The following is a 24,395-nucleotide window of genomic DNA, read 5'->3' on the forward strand; positions in this document are numbered from 1 at the left end:
TTTCAAAATTCCGTCTGAAAGGGTTAACACCAATGGATATTCTTAGCTCTTCATATAATTAATTTTTTCCAGGCTACGGAGGTAGAATCAGAGTTGATCCCCGGCCTTCCAGCCAGTTCGGAGGCGACGATGGCCGTCGTGCTGGTCAATACCGAAAATAGGCCTCCGAGGTTCACTAGTCGGCGGTACGTGGCGACTATCGAGGAGAATAGTCCCATTCTCACCGCAGTCATCTGGGAAGGGCCGGAAGTCCCCAAAGTATTCGACGACGATCAGGTAAGATCACTTAACTGGCATGGAATTTTATCTTGTTGTAAGTTACCGCCCTAAAGCCAGGGCTAAGGCAGAAATACTTAAAATACACCGCCAGCTAAGTTATTCCATCCGAGGACTGCAGTTTCGTGCTTTTTAGCACTCATCAGCCCGGAATAGGAATCACACTAGCTGGAGGCGAAAAATCTCTTAAGGGAGCCAAGAGAGCCAAACAAACAGGTAGCTAATGCAGAATTAACAAACCAGATGAGCGACTGCAGTAATGGTGCGGTTCAACTCAAAGATTGATGGCAAAGCTAAGGTATTTTGTAGTAAGTTACCGCCCTAAAGCCAGGGCTAAGGCAGAAATACTTAAAATACACAGCCAGCATGTTTGTTTGGCTCCTTTAAGAGATTTTTCGCCTCCAGCTCACGTGATTCCTATTCCGGGCTGATGAGTGCCAAAAAGCACGAAACTGCAGTCCTCGGATGGAATAACTGAGCTGGCGGTGTATTTTAAGTATGGAATTTTATTGTTTTGTGTTTTGCGGGTGCGAACATTCAAACTGTACAAACGTTTTCCGTGTGGTAAAATGGCGGTACGTCTAGTTAAAAAACTTTACCAGACAATTATAAAATTTTGTCTCCTATGTAGCGCTTGACAGAAATGCATTCAACGATAAGATGTACCATTCCTTTTATATAATTCTGTTAATTATATAAAAGAAAGGGTTCATCTTATCGTTGCATTATGTAAGTCATTTCATATGATTTTGTCTCCTCATGATTTCACATGATGTTGCTGTTGGCTTAACCATACATGTAAAAGTCTAAACTGGACCAAAGGCGGTCCTGACAGCTTCGGTGTCCTCGTAGAGGTCGTCGTGGTGGTTACTCAGGGGTTATCTTTCTTTTGGATGGCAGGGAAGGAAAGTGATTGCAGTTCTAATGGGCTCTTGTGTTATTCTTTTGAATTTTCAGCTGACGAAAGTGTTTTCTCCTGAGTTGTGTAATTGTTCTTCTGGGTACTTAATTCGCAAAGATTTGATGTTTGATGCATGCTTCAATATGATCTTGATTGTTCCTTTCATAAACTTTAATTTTGTGACTGAGAGCGACTTATTAGGGCTCCGTATTGAGAACACTCACCTCTTTCGTCAAAATATCGGTGCCCTAATAACTTTCAATGAGCACAACATGATGTTGTACCCTTATTATTATTTATTTCTCTCTTTTTTTGTACCTTGGATCAACTTTTATGGTGTCAACAATTGGTTTACATCTCGTGACTTATCTCGATTCATTCAATATGATGTTGGGCCTTGCTTCAATGTAAATTCCACTTTAAAATTGTACGCTTACAGTACAGAGCAAGTTTCAAATTGTGCTGGAAAAGCACACGATTCCATCTTCAATTCGTTGCTGTTTCAGCTATTTTTAACTTATGATTTTCCAATACAAAATTTTACGGGAAAACGTGTTGCCAACGTGGATGGCGGGCAGGATACGCACCTGATTCGTGTTGTAAAAAAAGGATCATCAATACTATTTTTTGACGAACCTGCACTATCCTTTGAACACTTTTAAACACCCCTCAAAGCAGTTCCAAACCATTCCTTAACTGTACAGTATCGTTTTCTACATAAATGCAGTACTTAAAAAACTGAGCTATTCGACGTAACATACTGTTACGATGCATAAAATCTTTAACTGTAAGAACCTTTTTTTTTCCTATCTTCACAAGCTTTCAATGAAGCAGCGCACTGACTGACGCGGTGTGCAAACTTCTGCCATCAGTGATGTTAAAGGAATTAAAATCCATTCTCAAAGCCAATGTTCAGAACCCAATCCTGAATCCGATATTTACGCCCCATGCTTCATTTCCAAAAAAAATCTTGTGTTTCGGCCAAGGAGTTTGAGTTAATTCTGAGATACGTTGCTCATGAAAAACTCGCGTTGCATTCCATTCGCGTAAGCCAAATCACGTTGTACGAGAGTCCATTGTATTATTACTTTCTTCTATATCTAATATATAGAAAAAAGTATTGGATTCGTGCAAATTTTCGAATTTCGAATTTTGACGGATTCGAACGTTTTGAGGTGTGCTGAGTCCATTTCGACTATTTTTGGAAAATGTCTGTCTGTCTGTGTGTGTGTGTGTGTGTATGTGTGTATGTGTGTCACGTCTGTGTGTGGCCGCTCTACAGCAAAAACTATCGCATGAAATTGAACGAAATTCGGTACACATATGTGACCCTATGTGAACTTGTGCCCATTGGTTTTTGGCGCGGATTCCTCCAAGGGGGGTGGAGCAATGGGACGTTTTTTGAGTTACGAGTGCTTGCTATTCCTCAGGAAGTAACTGGCGGAATCAAACAAAATTTGGTCTATATGTTGCCCCTAACTGGAGCAGGTGCTGATTCAATTTTGGTGTCAATAGCTCAAACGGGGGTTGAGTTATAGAACGTTTTTTGTCGTCGATTGTGACTGCTGCATCTCAAGAAATAATGAACGGAATGAAAGAAAAATTTATCGGCGAGTAGCCCTTAGTGGGTATAAGAGCTGATTTTATTTTGGTGTCAACAGCTAAAAAGGGGGTAGCGCAATCGCCCGTTCTTTTTTTTCCATTGTGAGTGCCCTATCTCAAGAAGTAATGCTACGTTCTGTTTGAAATTTGGAATATATGTGAATCCATATGTAAACAGGCTTTGGTTCAATTTTGACTCCAATCGCTCCAAGAGGTGTTGATTTTTTTTTTTTTGCGAATAAAAATAGTTTTATTAATGCAACAATAAGAAAGATAAATCGTAATAGATTGTCGTCTGCGTATTTCTCGTGATTTTAATTGTATGGAAATGATCGGAAATACTATCTCAATGAATTAAAATTTTTAACTGATGCCATCTTATGTTTTTTAATAAATAAAATATTTGTAATTAATTCAAGTAAGGCTTTTAAAGTAACTTTCAATTTTCGCTCTTTGCTTTGCTTTTACAATAATTCAGACATTGGGATGGTCGTCAAGTTTTTGCATGTGTCATTTTGTTTTTGTTAGGAATATTGCTTCCTCGTCAAGCATGGGGAGGGATCAGAAAAAGGAAAAATATAGAAGAAAGTTTCGTGATGGCCACAACATACTAGTTTTTCGTAAATTTCAGTATTTCGTTTACAGTGTGTGATTTATACCCTGATTTATTTTTGTAGCATGTTATTTTCGATATTATCTTGATTCATTTTACACTTCCAGGGAAAGAACGGTAGTTTCGAGCTGGTCTTGGATGGTGACGGGGGCACTTTTAGCGTTCAACCCTCCAGGGGAAGGAACGAGTTGATGTTTTCGTTGTTGGTCAAGAATTTCACCTTGCTGGATTATGAGACGTCAGATACCAAGTACCTCGAATTCAGAGTTAGTATATTAATTGCCAATTACTAGTGATCCAGATTGGTCCAACTCTAATCTGTACTGAAATTGGTTTCCAAAGGGGATATATCCTGCTAAACCATAGGGAAAATATCTGATACCCCCTTTAAATTTTGCATATGGGCGCCCTTGCTTTAGAATGCTCTCTTTCATTTTTTTTCAACCCTTAGTCAAAAAAATCCGCACTCGCTAGTGTCATGAAATGTGTTTTCAAAACGCAGAGATTCCACACATAACACTATTGACGATCTCCTCATAATGTTTGATTTTTTTACCGTTTTGTAGACCTATATATCTTATTATATTTACTTATTTATGGATTTATCGCTTTATTTTCAATAAACAATATGCTTAGAAAATGTAATAAATTACTCACCACTGGGAAAATAGCAGACCAGATATTTGATCAAACGATTTGCTTAATTTACAGTCACTGAAACACATTTGTTTTATTTACTACACAAAATTGTCTGGGGCGCCTTTGAGCATTTGAATAAATTCATTTTTAACAACAATATTCTTTTATAGTTAAATTTGTAATTATGAATATCACTGAAATTAACACATTGAAAGTTTTTCTTTATTTTTCAAGTAATCAATTTGTCGCTAAAAATGTTCGTATGTCAAAAAAAATCGAAAAATGAGTGATGACGACCACAGAAATGTCCAAAGTCGATTTTACAATATGACCAATGGGCGTATCTCTACAATAAATAGTAAAAAAGTTGCAGTCCCACACCCCCACAGGATCTCAAGCGATACAGTAAACTGGAAATCTTTGAATCGGTTTTCTGCAAAATGCTTAAAATTGAGATACGCTCGTTTGTCTTTTTAGCGACGAATTATTTGTTTAAGTCAGTTTTTGTTAAATTTTATTATATTTCCTAAAGTGAATGTTTCATATTTTTAATTTCTGTTGCCTGTGTGTAATAGCAAATATTTTATGCATTTGCTAAAGAACCATGTTTTTGCATTTATCAAAAAGAATTTTCTTTTTGTGAAAGTAAAAATAATGCTCATAAATGCAATTTCAGAAGGAAAAGAAGCGCAAATATGATGTACATTTGAATTTCAGGTCATTGCTCAAGAGACAGCTTCAGTGCGCCCCCTGTCAGCGACTGCCGAAATTCGCGTGAAACTAACGGATGCGAATGACAACATTCCACAGTTTTCCAGCGAAGTGTATAACGTGACCCTGCCAGAAGATGCACCCCCGGGTACAGTACTCACGAAAATACAAGTGGGTACTTTTCCCTGAGAAGGATATCAACTATTTATCAAAATTTAAATTGACCACCGTTGACTGACTTGAACGCGACGTTCCCTCTGATTAATTACAATACCTCTGATTAACCTAACAGTGGATTTAAGAGGATTTCTGTTTGGCTTATTCTCATTAGTCATAAGAGGACCTCTGTTTTGTCCTCTGAAGATGTTCTGGATGGACTATGGCCGTAAATCCTGGAATTTAGCTTAAATTTAACCAGGACTTTTGACAGCCAATAAGCTGGCATTATTTTTGTATACAGGATGTTTAAGAAAATGTATACACATTTTGAACTTCCATAGAAAATTTATTTACAATGTAAATAAAACGTAAATAACAAATGTTAATACTGTTCAAACTGGTAACCTGCAGCATCAATACAATTCCGAGTACTAGTTACCACTGATTCTGTACATCGTATGCACATCACACACTGTTCCATGAACTTCGAATTCGACTCCGATGCGCGTAATTGTTAATCTTGAAGATGGTTCTGTATCATAATCCCTTCTGTCTTTGAACTTTAACATTATCAACTTCTAGTACCACGTAATAACCTGCTTACGTTCTAAAACTCAAACCTACGTCCGCCATGTTGATATTACGATTCGATTATGCTGCCACCTGGTGAAAAAATAACATTAGCCTTGTAGAGCGGGAAATCCTGAAATGCAACTTTGTAGAACAGTAAATAAATTTTCTATGCAAAGTGTGTATACCCTTTTTTTTTTTTGGAACACCCTGTATATTAGGCAACTCGTTAAGCAAAACTTTAGAGCGAATATAAAAGCTATCGCTTTCACGAGTGCATTGGTAATACTAATAAACTTGCAAGAAATGTCTGTCATAGAACTCAAGTTAATTTCCGCAGCATATAGATCCAGGGTTCCCACTCTTCCAGCATTTTATAAAAAAAGGGTCTTTATATGGCTTTTTTAAGGCCCATTTTTAACTACTACATAGAACCGCTTCATGACAGTATCGCAACGAGAAACTTTTCAAGGTGGAAAGAGTTTCGCTTAAAAACACATGCAGAGAAACATACAGGTATACAATCGGACCTCGCTATAAAGTCAATCTCGTGAAAGTGACCCGTGCCTTTGTAACCAAATCATATGTTTTTTATCAATGAGCATGTATATAAATAGAAAAATTCTTTGTTAAATCTCCTGTGCTCCAAATTATCAGTTTATTAGGTTGTAGCTTTTTTTAACAAATGTCTTTGCCGTTTATTAAAAGTCCAGGGGTTTTTCAAATCCTAAAAAGTAGGGCCTTTGGTCAATTTTTAGAGCTTTTGGCGACTAAATATGCCTATAAGAGGAGCCCCTACGAACAATACTTGAAAATAGGACGTTTATAGGGGCTTTTGTGGGCCCGTGGGAATCCCGAGATCGTTATTGTCAGTTTATTCAAGAAAGTTCGTGACGATCTGGACTCGTGGTTGCAGCTCAAGAGATGTATTCGTTTGAGATACTGAGAAACAACATAATTACTCGCCTTATTTTTGAAAGGATTTGCTTTTTTAAGGACACAATTGTCGCAAAAAAGACATTTGAAGGGTTTGCAGCAACGAAGAGTTAACTCTATTTTTTGATCGTTGGGAAATCTCCTGGAGTTAATTAAATGTTGCCTCAAGCCAATGAAGCAGCAAAGTCATTCTAGCGAATAACTTGAGAACTATCAACTGGAGATAACTCCATGTTAAACCAAATGAACTTGAGAACTATCAACCTGAGATAACTCCTTGTTGAACAAAACGAACTTGAGAACTATCAACCAAAAATAACTCCTTGTTGAACCGAACGACCAAAAGCTGGAGTTAATTCTTTGTTGCTGCAAACTCTTCATTTAGTATCAAAACTAACTCAGCCCACGAAGTTTCAAAAGTATTTTTTTTCCCCGCATAATTTCATACTTATTTTTCTAAACTATCCCGTCACAGAACGATTTGGAACGAATCCCTCTTAACCAGGTGCTACCGAATGCTGCCGAAAGCCCTCTCTACAATAGAATCTCGTTCATCCCTGGTTTTTTCCGAATCTCCGGATCAAATTTGCAGCCTCTTAAAAATGTATGTTCTCATTACTAATTTTAAATTGTGATAGCAGAAACGCAACGATAAGTAAATGTACTAAAACTTTTTTATTTTATTGTACCATCGATGCAGCACATTGCACATTTTCAGCACAGATTTTGCATTAAGTTATGGTAATCCAACACGTACCCCTGAAGCTGCACTATAATGATAAAGCATTTGGCTATCTTTCTTGATTCAAACGCACGTGATAAGAAATTAAAAGTATCTGATAACAAATTAAGTGAAAAATTGCTTTGGTATTTTGAACTTTTTGTCCACAAAATATGATTTTTTGATGTAATGAATGTCTGGATTATCTGTATTTTCAATTATCCGGAGTGCTTTTGGTCCCACTTAGTCTGGATAAATGAGGCTGTACAGTATAAAACCAACTAAATCCATAAGATAAATAAATACCTTTGTGCTGAACATCTCCCTTTGTTTATTTTTACCTTTTTGTCTTGATTGACACCCCCCCCCCCCATTTTCTTCTATTTATCTTTATTTTTCCTTTTTTCGAATATTTTTTTGTTTCTGTTTATTTTATTTCATGGTTTTCCATTCAGCTTTTCCTTTCTTGCGGTTCACGGTTACTGACAATTTCTTTTCCTTTTGTTTAAGCTTCGGCTTAATCTTTGTTCAATTGAATTCTTTCTTTCTGGGTTCGTACCTAAGAGAAAGCTCTTCGCCTTTGCTTGCATTCCTATTGGTTCCTGATCGGTTTATAACTTTGTCATTGGTGTTTGGCTAATCCGCTGTTTTTATCTTTTATGCTGCATGCTTATCTGCTCTTGGCTTTTGTTGGATGTCTTTTCATCCATAAGCTCATTATTTTTTGCATTGAAAAAGGCGTTCCCTGTAACGTCGAAACACGTGTCTGCTGTAATTTACAAATTTGTACTTACTTTACAACTAAATCTATGCTTTTACCGTATCGCCACTATAAAAACGTACGGAAAACATAAATTAAAAAAATAAAACGAAAATGAAATCATACACCGAATGTTTTCCAAACAAAGAAAAAAAGCTTTTAGAAACGAGCGCATTTTTTTTTTTCTCTAATGTAAAATTATAAAAAAAAAAAAAATTGATTGAGCTAGTTTGATGCTATACGCTTGAAATAAGCTGTCTTATTTGTAATAAAGAAATAAAATTTCTTACAGGCCACAGATGAAGACACCGGAAGCTATGGTGTTGTGAGATATACAGCTGTTAATGGGCCTATTGCTGGGAAGTATGTGGTATATTTACACATCTAATATTCTGTTTTTTTTGTTTTTTTTTTTTTTAAATTTGATTATGCATTTTCGTTCTTTCTGCTTTTGAGCAAGAAATCATCATTAAAATAGAAACCAAATGGAAAATTCAACCTCAGTTGACTTACCGAAGTTATTTTTTTCTGTTTTTAATAAAAGAGACAGTTAAATGATAACAAAAATTCAGTTTCAAACCCCATTAAAAATCGAGTTAGGAGGTGATACAAAGAGCGATTATGACTTTTTTTTTCACACCATCCAATTCTATACTCTTCAATGTATCTGGAAGAATATTCATAATGGATTCAGTGTGCTTGTCCTCTTAAAATGCACAGAGAATGATACCAAATTGGCTGTTAGCCCTTATAAAGAAACTTTTCATACTTACTTTTCTGAAAATCATTTTTTGTTGCGTTCACCCTTTATACACATAACCCAGCGGTCGGCAACCTGTCGATCGCGATCAACCGGTCGATATCGAACCTATTTTCAGGTACCTACGGGTACGTTTAACGGTTTTACGGGTAAAGTTTAACGGTATTTAAAAAATTTCCCAACTTTATGTTCAGCGGAATTTTTTATGTTCACTATTTTATCAATTTTAAAACAAGTAATATACTTATGGGTGAAAATATTTGTATGTGAGTTAACAATGTTCTCATAATATTATTTTATCAAATTAAAACTAATATTTCATAAGTAGTAAAGTCTATTTTGATAAGATTTTGCCTATAATTTGAAATCAGCATAATTTTAACTTAACCACGAACGCAACACGACCGTTTACACCTCCCCCCTCGTTCTAGGAACTCATCAGTCTAGAGTACTGGAATAATCGAACTGGAAGTAGATATTCTCTCATTGAAACTTAAATTACCAACAAATTGGTAGCTGAAAAAAATTTAGATCACCGGTGGAGGACCACGTGCAATGCTGCGCTTCAACTGCTAAACGGAAGTAAAAGCTTAAGAAAAAAGCTGTAAGCTACCGCGTTCAAGTCAGGATAACTATCAACAGCCTGGTTGTGGCATCCACAGAATGCAGTCATTACCGAGTCAGAGACAGATGTCCTCTCATTGATCTTCTCATATAGAACATCAATGAGAGGACATCTGCCTCTGATTATGACGGGGCTGTCGGTATATGCTAGTTTTTTGTTTTGCCTTCGAGCGGCAACTTTGGGGGGAGGGGGGCGGTAACTCGAAGCGAATGAAGTACATCGTTATTTATTTACATTGTACATGATAAGAAAAAAATTTAAAGGGGATATAAAAACCTTGCTAAAGAAACTATCAACAAGGTTTCTTGTGAAGTTAAATAAAATAAAAAGTGTGAAGTGGGACAAAGCAGCCCTACTACATGTCTAAAAGCAGCCCGACTACATGTCTCAAATTAGGCCTACATGACTGTACCATCTTCTTTCTTTATCACAGTAATTTGAAAGATTGTAAAGTGGTGCAAAGTAGCCCTACTACATGGCTCAAAGTTGCCCTAAAGGACTGTAACATCTTCTTACGCTTTTGCGTTAAATATACTAAACATTGTAAAGTGGTGTGAAGCAACCTTACTACATGATTCAAAGTAGCCCTAAATGGGTGTACCATTGTCATTCTTTATTGCATCTTACATAATTAAAAACTGAGCGTATGTACCTATCTATCTATCTATGTCCGAGTTTCTTTTATCGATCGCCTGTGAACTGACCATCGAACCAGGCATCGATAGATTCGTAATTTTCCTGTCGTTATGTTTGGATATTTAACATAATCCTCCGATAATAACTAGCTGAGATATCAAGTAAAAACTATTAATTATGATACTAAGATTTCGACATAAAATCCCTATTTTTCGATGGCTTTCCTCCATTCAAATTATTATTCAGTGCTTCATCTCAACTTTCCGTAATAATCTTATATAATTAAAAACTGAGCGCATGTACCTATGTATGCACATACGTATCTTTGTCCCAGCTTCTTCTGAACGACATTGAACTGACAATCGAACCAGGTATCGATGGATTCGTCATCTTCCCGTCTTTATGTTTGGCTATTTAACATAATCCTCCGATAATAATTAGCGGAGATATCAATTAAAAACTATTAATTATGGCACTTAGATTTCGATGTAAAATTCCTATTTTTCGAAGGCTTTCCTCCACTCAAATTATTATTTAGTGCTTCATCTCAACTTTCCGCAACAAAGCTTTTATTAAAATTTATAGCGTGAAGAAAATCATTGCGACGAAAGATCAATTGCCATTTTTCTTCTCCATTATGAACAAATAAAATTCTGGAATTTGTTTTGAGGCAAAAAAGAGACTTAAAATGTTTCTTTTTTCGTTATTTTTTCGAAATATGCCCCAAAATTTTACTGTTTTTTTTTTTTTTTTTCAAGCCTGATTGCTGAACACGAGTGACTTGACATAACTTTTATTTTTGAGGTAGACCGTGCAAAGCCGGGCGACGCAGCTACTTAAATATACTAAACATTGCAAGGTGGTGCAAAACATCCTTACTGCATGATTCAAAGTAGCCCTAAATGATTGCACCGTCGTCTTTCTAAATTGCAGTGAACTCACTAAATAGTGTAAAGTGGTGCAAAGCAGCCCTACTACACATTTCAAAGTGACATTAGGGGCCATTCATTAATTACGTTACGGTCCCAAGGGGGAAGGGGGTTTGAAAAATCCCTACATACCCTCACTGGGGAGAGAGAAGGGGGTTAGACCCTTTCTTACGTAATATTTTCTAAGTCGATATTTTATATTAGAAATGCACGGTCAAGTGGTTTGGCAGTAACATACTTCATTTACTGCTGGAAGGTAAAAATTATTTTAGGATGACTGTTTTTTACTTGTTTTTCAAAGAATGAATAGTGTAAAATTTTATAAAAGAACTAGCAGTACCCGCACAGCGATGCCCGTGCTAAAAATTTAATGAAAGTCCGTTGAATAAATAAAATTGACGCCCCCTCCCCCTCTAATGTAAAATGATCATTTTTCTTTATATAAAATGCGTACACACCTTTTCAAAAAAGGAAAAAACTGTGGAAGTTTATTTGGAATTGAAAACGTTTCGTCAAATCATTAAATTAGATTTACAGTTGCTTTAAAACTCTATTTAGCAAGGGAAGAGGTTTTTACTACAATTTAAAATATTTCGCCAAATAAACAAGGAAAAAAAAACATCAAATAATATCTTTCATGTGTAAAAATAATTCCGCAACTCTATTGTTTATCGCAAAACTTGCCCAGCAACCACGCTATCATAATCGATCCGTCTAACGGGAAAAAAAAAAAGCATATAGTGGAACATTCAAAAATCGTCGTCAGAAAAAAAAAAGAAAATGCCGTACATTTCACTCGGATAAAAACAAATCAAAAGTTTCTTTTCTTTCAAAATAAATCGCCAAAACAATGAATTACACTAACAATTGCCTTAAAACAATAATCCTAGACTGAACTGCTCAGGGCCTAACGCGCCAAGCGACCACGCTACCGGAACCCAGCTTTTTTGCGAGTGAAGCGGATGTTTTTTCTTTGGCAATAATAAATGTTTCGCCAAACAAACAAAAAGGTTTAAAATCACATTAACAGTAGCTTTCAAATCTTTATATATTAAGAGTTGCGTTGCCCGGATTTGCCCGGTCTACCTTGAGAATAAAAATTGCGCCAAGTGACATATATTCAACAACCAGGCTTAAATAAGAGAAGAAAAAAAAACACCATGCAAAATTACCCTTCCAAACAATGACGACAGACATTAAAATACTTTTAAGGAATTAAAATGCGAAAGATTGATTTTAAAAGCGTAACCATGGAAACATGAAATAAAATAAGTTTGAGAAATTAAATGCAAAATAAGGAAACAAACAATGGATTCAAAAAGCGTAACCGTGGAAACGCGAAAATAAAATGGTTGACAACTTTAATCAAAATGACATATTTCGAAATTGATTTAAAAACGCTTGTAACTTTTTTTTCCTTTGAAGATAGAAGCTAATTTTTTCGACCACGGATCGAGAAAGATCTAAAGTAAAAAATGTCGCTGTTTTCAATGGTGTCAAAAGAAAACTGTGTTACGATTCTTTTACTTTTTATTGACAGATTTAATGAAGAAAGTAGTGCCTAAATTTCAGCTAAGCCTAAAAAGGTTCGAGCTAAAAACGCAAATTACTCCCGCCGTAATTAAGTTAGATTATTGAAATAAATTGTTTAGAACGCGGAAAATTCTACCCTTTTCAACGATACATAATATTAATATGTGCAAGTAATTTTTCACCCGTTTAATAGCCAATAATAGGGAATTTACGTGAAATTTGGGCCTAAATTGGAATAAAAAATGAACTATTTATCGGATTTTTTTCGAATGATAGCCTATGTTACTCAGTAAGAAAGCACCTTTCATATAGTGAAGGAATTTTTCAAATAGGTGCAGAAGTTACGGAGATTACCTCGAACATATACACACACAAAAATCCGCCCTCTCTCTTTATAATATTAGTATAGATTGCACTATGTATGACATGTCTTTTTTTTTTTTTTAATTAGTATCGCATCATACACAAAAAATATTTGTCGAAAAAACATTAAGTCTGAATTCCTTTTTGTAAATAATTGTTTGCACAAATTAAAATAAAAAAAAAGAGTAATAGTGAATTTAATAACCGTTCCAGTAATGTAAGATTCCTTATTTTATTATTTTGAAAAACGGAACGGAATCTTATGTAAGATAGGGGGGGAACTTATTTAATACGCGGGGGAAGGGGGCAGGGGGGGTCGAAATTCCCAAAATCATCCTTACGTAATAAATGAATGGCCCCTTACCATCATCTCCTTCTGTTGCAGTCTCCGCCTGGACCCCGTGAGCGGAGAGTTGAGCCTGTTGAGCGGCGAGGGTCTGGACCGCGAACGCATCCCGGAGTACCAGCTGACGGTCGAGGCGAGGGACGACCAGGGCAAGGGCAACCGGAACACCGTGGAAGTGCGCGTGGTGCTCTCCGACGCCAACGACAACGCACCAGTCTTCCTGCAGCCCAGATACGACGCCGTCCTCAACCCCGACATGAGAAGCTTCTACGAGACACTCAGAGTGCAAGTAAGTTCATGTGACTTGGGAGCCGGACATAACGTCCAGATCCAAAACGTCCAGGTCCAAAACGTCCGAGGGACATAACGTCCAGATCCGAAACGTCCACGGGCAAAACGTCCAGGTCCAAACCGTCCGAGGGACATAATGTCCAGATCCAAAACGTCCGAGGGACATAACGTCCAGATCCGAACCATCCACGGACAAAAGGTCCAGGTCCAAAACGTCCGAGGGACATAACGTCCAGATCCAAAACGTCCACAGACGAAACGTCCAGATCCAAAACGTCCGAGGGACATAAACGTCCAGATCCAAAACGTCCAGGTCCAAAACGTCCGAGGGACATAATGTCCAGATCCAAAACGTCCAGGTCCAAAACGTCCGAGGGACGTAACGTCCAGATCCAAAACATCCACGGACAAAACGTCCAGGTCCAAAACGTCCGAGGGACATAAGATCCGACGGACAAAAGGTCCATGGACAGAAAGTCCACATTTTTGGACAGCTAGGACGTAACGTCCAGTTTTCTGAGCAATCTGGACAAAACGTCCGGATTTTAAAATTTTTCCTTTGTCTCAATTTGTCTGGATTTGGACGTTATGTCCGACATTCCTGTGGCTTTCGCTCAGAGAACACATAGACCCAGGGGCGGATCCATGGTCTATTCAAGAGGGTGGCGCACAATGTTTCGATTAGTACAAGCTAGGTGGACAAAAGTCATGTTCAAAATTCTAAACTTTGGTATTGGGATAATGCAAACAAGAAACCAAAACATGATACTTAGTTATTTGTTTATGTCTAACTCCCTTCCGTCACGTGAGCAATAAGGTTCAACGGTACGTATCCGTTTGTAATTGAATAAATCAGTTTAGTTCCAGACATCATTTCATCACACAAAATTAAAGTCTTTCTAATTTCATATGATTTTATTGTTCAAGATGGTTATTATTTATAGTAGGAAGTGCATTTTTTCCCTAATTTAATTAATCTATCTTGCTATTTAAACAGTTAAAAAATTTTTTAACGATGAACGAAGGAGTTTTGACCCGTTTCAAAACTTTCAAGTGATGGAATGACTTGTACCCATTTGTACCCGGGCTAAATTTTTTGTATATAGTAGCTACAGCTTTCCTATGATTAATAAGACGTATTTATAGTCAGCACACTCGAGTGCAACTTTTTTTTTTTAACCCAAAGCTTTGGGTGCTTTAATACTTCTTCAAAAAAATCCCTACTCTAAAGAAAGTACTCTAGAGAAAAAAATATGTTGTACTCGAGTATACTGACCTATAATACGCCTTATTAATAATGGAAAAAGTGCAGACATTACATACAGAAAATTTATCCGGGTACAAAAGGTTAAAATCATAACCATTACTTGAAATGTTTTAAACGAGCAAAAACTCCTTCGTTTACCTTTAAAAAATTTTAATATTGTTTAATTATCAGAAAGAGTAAATAAATTAGGGAAAAAAAGCACTTACTAGTATAAATACTATCCATCTTGAACAATTAAACCATGTGAATTTAGGAACACTTTAATTTTGTGTGATGAAATGATGAATTCTGAACTTGACTTTTGTCCACCTAGCTTGTATTAATCGAAACATTGTGTGGCGGGTGAAAACCGTAAAAGTCATCGCCCAGAACCGTCGGTATTATTTAACTTTTTATTATCATTATCTTGTCTTTTAAATACTAATCCCCCTGTCGCCCTCACGAATTTATAGCCCCCTTGAACTGCCAAATTGCAACTGTGTGGGCGATCACTGTCGCAAGGCAACAAAATTTGTAACAATGAGTTTTATACATGAAATACACCGCCAGCTCAGTCAATTCCAGCCGAGGACTGCAGTTTCGTGCTTTTTAGCACTCATCAGCCCGGCATAGGAGTGACTGAGATGGAGGTGGAAAACCTCTTAAGGAAGCCAAGAGTGCCAAAAAAAACTGATAGCTAATTCAGAATTAGCACTAACCAGACAAGTGACCGAAAACAATGTTTCGGTTCAACTCAATTTTGAAGGCAAAGGCAGGTATATTCAGTAAGTTACCGCACTATAGCCAGGGCTAAGGCAGAAATACATGAAATACACCGCCAGCTCAGTCAATTCCAGCCGAGGACTGCAGTTTCGTGCTTTTTAGCACTCATCAGCCCGGCATAGGAGTGACTGAGCTGGAGGTGGAAAACCTCTTAAGGAAGCCAAGAGTGCCAAAAAAAACTGGTAGCTAATTCAGAATTAGCACTAACCAGACAGGTATTTGTATTTCTGCCTTAGCCCTGGCTATAGGGCGGTAACTTACTGAATATACCTGCCTTTGCCTTCAAAATTCGAGTTGAACCGAACCATTGTTTTCGGTCACTTGTCTGGTCAGTGCTAATTCTGAATTAGCTATCAGTTTTTTTGGCACTCTTGGCTTCCTTAAGAGGTTTTCCACCTCCAGCTCAGTCACTCCTATGCCGGGCTGATGAGTGCTAAAAAGCACGAAACTGCAGTCCTCGGCTGGAATTGACTGAGCTGGTGGTGTATTTCATGTATTTCTGCCTTAGCCCTGGCTATAGGGCGGTAACTTACTGAATAATGAGTTTTATATTTAAACATTTAATGGAGAAATTAAATGAAATTTGCTGTTTTTCATCCTAATCGAAATAATAATTTTGTTTTAGAATTTTAATTTTTCAGCGTTAAGTGGTACCTTATGATTAAGCAAATCAATTAGTGAAATCCCGAAGTCTATAATTGGTCTAGCTGCAGAGATATAAGCAAATCCAGGCCTCAGATTACTCCGTGACAATCAGACGAAGTATAATAAAAGTGCTTAAAAAATAATGAATTGCACTGCTTTCAATGGGCACTCACGAACCAATTTCTCACGCAGGCTTACGACGCCGACGGACCCGGTCCCAACAGCGAAATCACGTACGAGATCGTGAACGGGAACTACCAGGAGAAGTTCCGGATCGACCCGCGTTCAGGAGAACTGGGTCTCACGGCGTCCCTCCTCCCCAACCCGGACATGCTGGACCCCGGGTTGCCCGTCATCACGCTCACGGTACGGGCGCACGACCAGGGGGTGCCCGTCAAGTTCTCTACAGTCAAAGTGCAAGTTCACTACCAGGTAAGAACGAAAAGATATGTAAATCCCGAACAGGGGTAGAACTAAAAGATAAAGTTGCAAAATTTATTTCCCGTTTGAATTCTATCAAGCAACTAACTTCGTGAATGATGTTTTTTAACCCCCGATACACAAAGGAAGGGGGTTATAAGTTTGACGTGTCTGTGCATCTGTCTGTCTGTCGGTGGCACTCAAGCGCCTACACGGATATAGACCGATTTTGAGAGAAAAAAAATTTGTTCGAAAGGAGAGTTCATCGAGCGTGTTTTTGGATAGGTTGCGTTTTCGGGTGACATTAGTTAATGAAGATAGTAATTAGAAACCTCTAAAAGGTTTTTCTCGATTTTTGCAATGAAAATATATTTAAAAATTTTAAAATTTAGTACCAAAACAAGAATATTTTTTTCAGAATTCGAATTATAACGTTTCTTAAAGCAGATGTTAAATACCGCTAAGCCTTTATTCAGTGATTAGTAACCGAGTTCATTGTTGGCCGACAAGGAAATTAAACGCAATGGTTTAAAATGTTTATCTGTTCCCAGTTTCTATTTTTTAACAAATAAAATATCTGTAATTGATTTTTAATAGTATAAGGCTTTTAAAAGGATTTTCATCTTTCCCTCTTGATTCTACATTTGCGACCTAGTCCTTTTTTTTAAAAAAATTTTTAGTTATTTCTATCAATAAGCAACAGAGACCGAAATTTAAAAAAAAAAAAAACATTTAGCTAGGTCACACACTTATGACAATGCATATACCAAAAATAAAGTTAATTTTATGAGAGCCTATATTTGATCTAAGTCCTATCTTTCACCAACAGTATACGAACATACAGCAGCTTTTGCTACTGTCCACCTCTGGCAAGTTGAGCTCCGCTGCCCGACCGATTAAACAATTCCATTTGTTGAAATTGGGATGAAGAAAAACGGCTTAAAAATTTGCGGATTTAGTTTGCAGTGTTATTGCCCATTTGGCGAACAATATAATTCAGGTAAGAAGTAGCAAGCGGTACAGCATGTTCTCGCCAATAAATGTTAGCAGAACTCTACGCCTAACAATTCCTCTTCTTAGTGATTGGTCTCATTTGAAAGAAATGGACTTGCTCACACACACACACGCACACACACACACACACACACAAGGCTATAGCTGAACTTCTCAGAGGTGGACAGTATCATATCCATGAACTTCAAGCTCAAGCAGACTGTTCCATCTCATCCTGAATCTCATTCTAACTGAACTCAAAACTATTTGCCATAAAAACTCGATTGCTGTTGCTTAACTCCAAACTTTTGAATAATAAGCACAATATGTACATTATATTATAATAAATGATATTTAAAATGCGGTACCATACAAGGTAAACATTACAACATAAAGGAAAGGTTACAAGGCTAAATTGCTCTAATTTGTAGAATAATGCATATAAGGTGGTTTCTGGGTTACAAGAAATCGGTTTTTTGATAGTTTGATTTTTTTTTCGGCGGTAGTTTGACCAGGGAATGAATTGTACTAGTTTGTACTGTTTTATTTTAGATAATTGGTCACAGTCACTTCCTTTTGCACAATACAGTCGAGCCGGCTTAACAGAATAGCCATTTTCCATAAAAAAAATATTCTAATAAGCGGTGTATTCCATTAACCAGAATCAAAACAACACATTACATTGGTTTGGTACATCGAAAATGTATTATATTAAGCGGGATATTCTTTTAACCGATATTCTAATAAGCGGGCTCGGCTGTACCAAAAAGGAATGAAAAAGAGAGAAACACACACAGGATCTTAAGAGAAAAAAAATTGGAAAAATAAAGGGAAAAGCAGGAACTAGGAACAGGGACCGATTTAAGACAGGCTCGGATACAAATAGCATCTGAGAACCCTAACAACAAAGTACCCACGATTTTAATTAAAAGTAAAGACTTTGCAAATGATGTTTCGGAGGTAACCGAGACCATACCCCTTTTCTTTTTAATATGCTAGAGAACCTGGCGTCTTCTTAATTATTATTTTTCGTTACCGATAAAATATGAAATAAATATACCCACTTTAACGGCACATTCCAGTTGAAAATTATTTTCAAATTAGCATGAGCAAATATTATTATTTATTGCGATTTATTGCTTTCAAATGTAGGAAGATCAATAAACCTGTAACTGAATTTTTAAATTAGGACGTCTTCATTTGACTGAATCAGATGAACATTAGTTTCTTTTATTCAAATCATAATGGACAAGTTTGCTTTTGAACGAACCTAAAAACGTTCACAGATGTCCACCACAACCATAACAGCAAGTAGCACAACAATTGACAGTGTACGGTGTATAGTGCAGCTCTGGTTAGTTGAGCTGTGACCTTGACTATGTTTACCTGCTTTGAGGGAGTTTAGTGAAAAATAGACGTGTTGTTGGCTCGGATTTTAGGTGGAATATTTTTGAGAAGCTACTAAGAAAGTTTCTCAACTCAACTTAGCGCCAATTACCCCACCTTTTTTTCCGAAACAGAGATAAACATTGTCAGAGTCGGAGCTCTACTTTTCAGAGCCTCACAATACACCAATTCCCTGCCACGTGACCAAAATGGGTTCCTTCTATTGGCCAAAGGGACGTATTTTTCTGTTGAAACAAGCCTATGGATATTAGACATGTTGGCGTTTGATCGAAGACTCTTAAGTTTCAAAAGTGAATTTAAATATGATCTGATATTTTTTTACTGAAATTACAATACAGTATTATAGAAACTATAATGTAATATTTTAATCAGCTGCTAACTCAATTTCTGTTGAAGCTGGACAAATGTGGTTTTTATTGTTACCTCCTCAAATATCGGTATTTTGGTAAACACAACAATATACATTTTTATTTATCCTCTGATTAATGAGTCATTAATGCAGATTTCAGAACTTTCCCAATTATGTAATAACATATTATTTTCTTGTATTTATTTTTTTAATTTTTGTACTTTCTAAAACACAGGAGTATTTGAATCGTTCCATATCTTTCATCATACCTTTGTCCGCCAAACAAGCATCAGAAAGAAAACCAGATTTAGAAAGGTGAAAATGTTTATCTTTTAAATATTTCTTTTAAATTACCACGCAGTATATTTAATAATGGTTAACTTTGTATAAATGGTAAAAAAAATGCAAGTCATTATTTACATTGTAATTATTCAGAAACTGAAACACTGTCACCGTCATTTTGATTTGTGGAATTCAAAAATCATCCAATCTTAACTTACCATTTCGTTGCTTCAGAGTAACAGGAATGCATCTAAAAGCAACGCAGATATACTTTAACAATAGTTGGGTTGCTGTTAAATGTCTTATTGTTACTCTGAGGTTAAAAATTGGCCAGTAAAAAGTTCATCATAAAGTTAATATGGTTGTTTCCTCCAGTCAAAAGTACTACTTTGAATCACAAAAGTTGTAAGAATAAGCAACAAATAATAATAATAATAATAATAATAATGATAATAATGACAAGGAGCGAGATAAAACTTTCATTTTCCGAACGCTTAACTATTATTATTATTTTTTTTTTTTTTCAGATTTTGAAAATAAGGCGGGATCTTTATGGCGTCACAAATAATGTACTTTGGCGCATCTGTCTTTCGCGTTTCCACGTTATGATAATGAAGAAGCAAATGAAATAATTGCGCTCCATGCTTGATATCAATCCTATCATTGCCAATACATGAGAGTAAAGAAGCGAATTAAATATTATGTTCTGTGAATGGCATCAGTGAATGCATTTCATCATTTAGGATGTCACCGGCAGAAGCGTAAACAATGAAACCTCACCAATTAAACTAATTTTTTGAAAATTTTAAACTTAGTCCAATTATTTTTAAAATGGTCAGATCCTATGTTTTTAAGCATGCTCTTTCAGAAAAAAACACTTTAAAATTTTCAGAAATGATGCGCTTTAATACCTACAAATTTCTTGAAGTTTAATGCTTTATAAAATGAACTGGTTCCAGAGAATTGTTTCGTTTAACTTAATCTACCTTTTTGAAACGTAAGCTCTGCTAATTTAATTTACACCAATCGCAGATTGTTCCGACACAGTGTCGATAACTAACCGGGGGAGAAAACCAGAGATTTCAAAATTTCAGCTTATCACCTAAAGTAATGATGGTGAAGTACTTTTAGTTACTGAAATTGGTAGACTAAGCAAAAAAAAAATTAATAACAACAACATTCACCCAGAAAATTCTATCATTTTCCCAACAGTTATCTTTTAATTAATTTTTTAGAGCGTCCGATTTTGCACGAGACAAAAACTTTGCCTTTTTGCAAGAAATATAAATGATGAAAAAAGCCTTCAGAAAATTTCAAAATGCGCAAACGAGTGAATTCATGTATTTTGGAGTTACAAAAAATCTCTTTTATTATGCAATCAAAGTGAACTTACGGATATTTATCCTCATTTGTTTCGCCAGTAATATTACTTATTTTGGAAAGAAAAGGAGCCCAAAGTTATATACGCAGAACGTTTTAGCGACGAATCAACTTTTAAAGTTTACAATGGCATCTATCGGTTACAATACTACTGTTTTACAATGTACGAATTATTATTATTATTATTATTGTTTTTTTTTTTTTTTTTTTTTGCTATTTTAAACTCTAATCAGGTTGAAGTCAGATGCGCAGTGGGAACTGCAGCACTATATGATCAAAATTATTGGGATACTTTCAAAAATTCACATTTTTAAGGATTTCTCAAGAAAGAAAAGACCAATTGCTTTGTAACTTTTGTCATGTAAAAGGTATGCTTCTGCTGTGGTTTTCCAGTAAAAGTTACGTTACTCTTACGTTTAGGGGATCAGTAACAAATTGAGGAAAATAAAAGTAGTTTTTGATCATCATTCATCGTAAAGAGCTGAGAATAAGCTGCAAATTTCAAAAATTAGTTACCTTACTATGTGCAATTATTTTACGTACTTTCGAGAAAATATCACTAATATACATGAAGATATCAGCATTTATTTCAGAACTACGAATTGTATTTGAAGGTTTTTGGCTCATAACGCGTAAAGTTTCCCATCAAGGATTATCAAACTTTCAAAAAACTTGACAGCACACAAGAGAAGCGTAATACTAAAATCAGAAGTTAAAATTTTAAAAACTTGAAAAGATATGGACATTTAAAGCAATTAATATTTCACTGCGCATGCGTAAGAGATATCAATTTATAACTTTCACAATCTAAAACCCAACTATATTTTTCAACTCATAATAAAATTCCAGTTCCATATCTTAAAAATTCAGAAATTCAGAAAGTTATCAGCGATCTAATAAGCCGAATTTCAACAATTCTTGGATATGCAACGAGTCGTGAGGGGTAGTTCGGAAATAATCTGTTTTTTCATGAATCACACTGAACGATTGCAAGCGAATGTTGCAAACACATTAAAAGTTACTACTCATTTTCACACAACCTAACATTTTTAAAAAAAGCAATTCTTTATTTTCATTGATTTCAAATAGTTTAACTTATCCATTCATTTTATTGCAGGGGGTTTTCTACTTTGACTGGAGCTCATGTCAATGTTCATTCAGTGCATCCACATAACGCCAGCAACGAAAAGTAAGGCTTTTAATTACACCGAAATCAGTCTAATTTTCTCTTTGTAAGGGCATTCTATGCCTCCTTCATTTCATTCAAGAACTAATTTACTTATTCGCTTAATAATTTATATTTTATTAAATTATTATTTAATTAATTTATTAACTGATTGGTTCATTAATTTATAATTTTTTTAACCCCTTCAGACCTGGTGTCCGGTATATCGGACATATACTTTAAACAGCTGCTAATCATTTAATAATTGATTTAATCAGTTGAATTTTTTGTAGTTGACTCTTTACATTCTACTTATTATAATCTGTGAAATAATTTTTCGTTTTGGGATTGACAACACTGACATATGAGGATTGAGAGATAGAGAGTGGCTCATTTTTCCAGCCATGGATTTTCATCTGAAAAGCGAGGTTTTTTTCCTGATTTTTTTAAAAATATATAGTCTTTAATTAATCGTTTCAAACGCTTATATTATGTTTTATAATTGTTTGTAGAACATTTTATAATGAAGTTTGTTCGGTATTTTATCGTTTTTGTATATGAAATATTGATTTCAAAAATATAAGTCCGGAACATTGGACGTGCCATAACTCTTTTAATTTTTCTCCTGCTAACTCAAAATTTTGTCTATAAGATACCCTTTTCCATAGTACACTGTGTACCAAATATCAACATTTTTGGTCCAATATTTCATGATTCCTACTGAAGATGTTAAAAAGTGACAATCCAATAGAAAATATTTCATTAGTCTCCATATCGGCACTTCAGAGTAACGGTAAGATATCGTAGTGTTATTTCTGGGATTAGATGTTTTACTGTTGCTCTGAGGCGACAATATATGGAGCAAAGTGAACATTTTCCACATTTCGTCGCCTCAGAGCAGCAGAAGGATATCTTAATGTTGTTCCTGGGGTTAGATGTCTTATTGTTGCCATGAGGCGACGATTTATTTTATTAATGTTATTCCCCTATGTACTGCAGTTTTGTTCATTTTGTAAAATGAAAGTTATCTTAATTATTTCGCTTTACCCCCATATTCTCCATCTATGTGAAAGAAAAAACGTAATATTAGGAGATTTATATTATTTTCCAGATCAATCATTCGCTGTTGGGTATCATATCCATTATCTTCAACGGTGGATCTAAGCAACGTGGAGAACATTATTGGGTAAGTCTAACTTGGTTTAAAAAAAAAAAAAATATCTAGATACGTTTATTTCCAGCTGATAAACAGAGGAAATAATTAATTGATAATATTAATGCGAAATAATTGGTAATATTAATGCGAATAAAAAAACAGACGAAATAATTAATTGGTAATATTAATGCGAAGGAGGATTTGAACTATCAAGACTAAATGATTAAAGCCATTATAAACGTTATAAAAATTGAAACCAATTAGTTCATTCGTAACAAATTTCATCAAACATAATAAAAAGAAGGGCAAAATATGATCAAATTAACCATAAATGGCTTTCAGGAAATTCAATGGTAGCAGACGAATCGATTGTTGCGCAACACTCCCTAAGGCCTACCCTCCCTGCACCCTACAGTCCTCGGCTGGAATGACTGAGCTGGTGTGTATTTCATGTATTTCTGCCTTAGCCTTGGCTATGGGCGGTAACTTACTGAAAATACCACTGCATTGCCTTCAATCTTCGAGTTGAACCTAACCAATGCTTCGGTCATTCGTCTGGTCGGTGCTAATTATATATTAGCTACCAGTTTGTTCGGCACTCTTGGCTTCCTTAAGAGGTTTCCCACCTCCAGCTCAGTCACTTCCTATACCTGACTGATGAGTGCTAATAAGCATGGGCGGATTTATGGGTGGCAGAGGGGGGCAATGCCCCCCCCCCCCCCCAGTTTTGGGAGTACTTTATGTAGTAACAACACATCTTCCAAAAAAAAAAAATTTTTTTAAATAATAATTTTTTGTTTTTTGACTAGTTCAGAAGGGCATGTGTGGATTTATAGGAGGAGGGGCATAGGAAGCAATGCCTCCCAGTTTTGGGAGGACTTAAAATAGTAACAACACACCTTCCAAAATCTTAAAACAAAAAATTCATTATTTTTTTCTTTTTTGAATAGTTTAATGAAAATGAAGAGAATAGCGAATGTCCTTTTCTGATGGAGAAAAGAAAAAAAAAGAACATTAAATACAAATAGTACAGCTTTCACTGGGATGCTGAAAATATGCCTATATTCACTATTTTGAACTGAAAACCATTTGGGCAAGTGTATAAATGAAAATATAGGCTAAACGAGCTATGCATTCAGCTGCAACACTTATAATAATTGACGATTATTTTTAAATTAGAACCTAAAACAAAGGGAAA

The 24,395-nt window shown here is 35.7% G+C and overlaps 1 protein-coding gene across 1 annotated transcript in view; it reads left to right on the top strand.

Moving 5' to 3' along the window:
* Positions 1-24,395, top strand: part of LOC129226224 (cadherin-86C-like) — a 67,011-nt gene that overhangs the window by 26,622 nt on the left and 15,994 nt on the right. The window contains exons 10-18 of the mRNA XM_054860822.1: positions 73-276; positions 3,500-3,658; positions 4,749-4,913; positions 8,181-8,251; positions 13,120-13,369; positions 16,238-16,477; positions 19,450-19,529; positions 21,994-22,065; positions 23,153-23,227. Coding sequence (XP_054716797.1) covers positions 73-276; positions 3,500-3,658; positions 4,749-4,913; positions 8,181-8,251; positions 13,120-13,369; positions 16,238-16,477; positions 19,450-19,529; positions 21,994-22,065; positions 23,153-23,227 — 1,316 coding nt within the window. The remainder of the gene's footprint in view (positions 1-72; positions 277-3,499; positions 3,659-4,748; positions 4,914-8,180; positions 8,252-13,119; positions 13,370-16,237; positions 16,478-19,449; positions 19,530-21,993; positions 22,066-23,152; positions 23,228-24,395) is intronic.

Source organism: Uloborus diversus, chromosome 7 (genome assembly GCF_026930045.1).
Source record: "Uloborus diversus isolate 005 chromosome 7, Udiv.v.3.1, whole genome shotgun sequence".
In the NCBI taxonomy this organism is placed as follows: Eukaryota; Metazoa; Arthropoda; class Arachnida; order Araneae; family Uloboridae; genus Uloborus; species Uloborus diversus.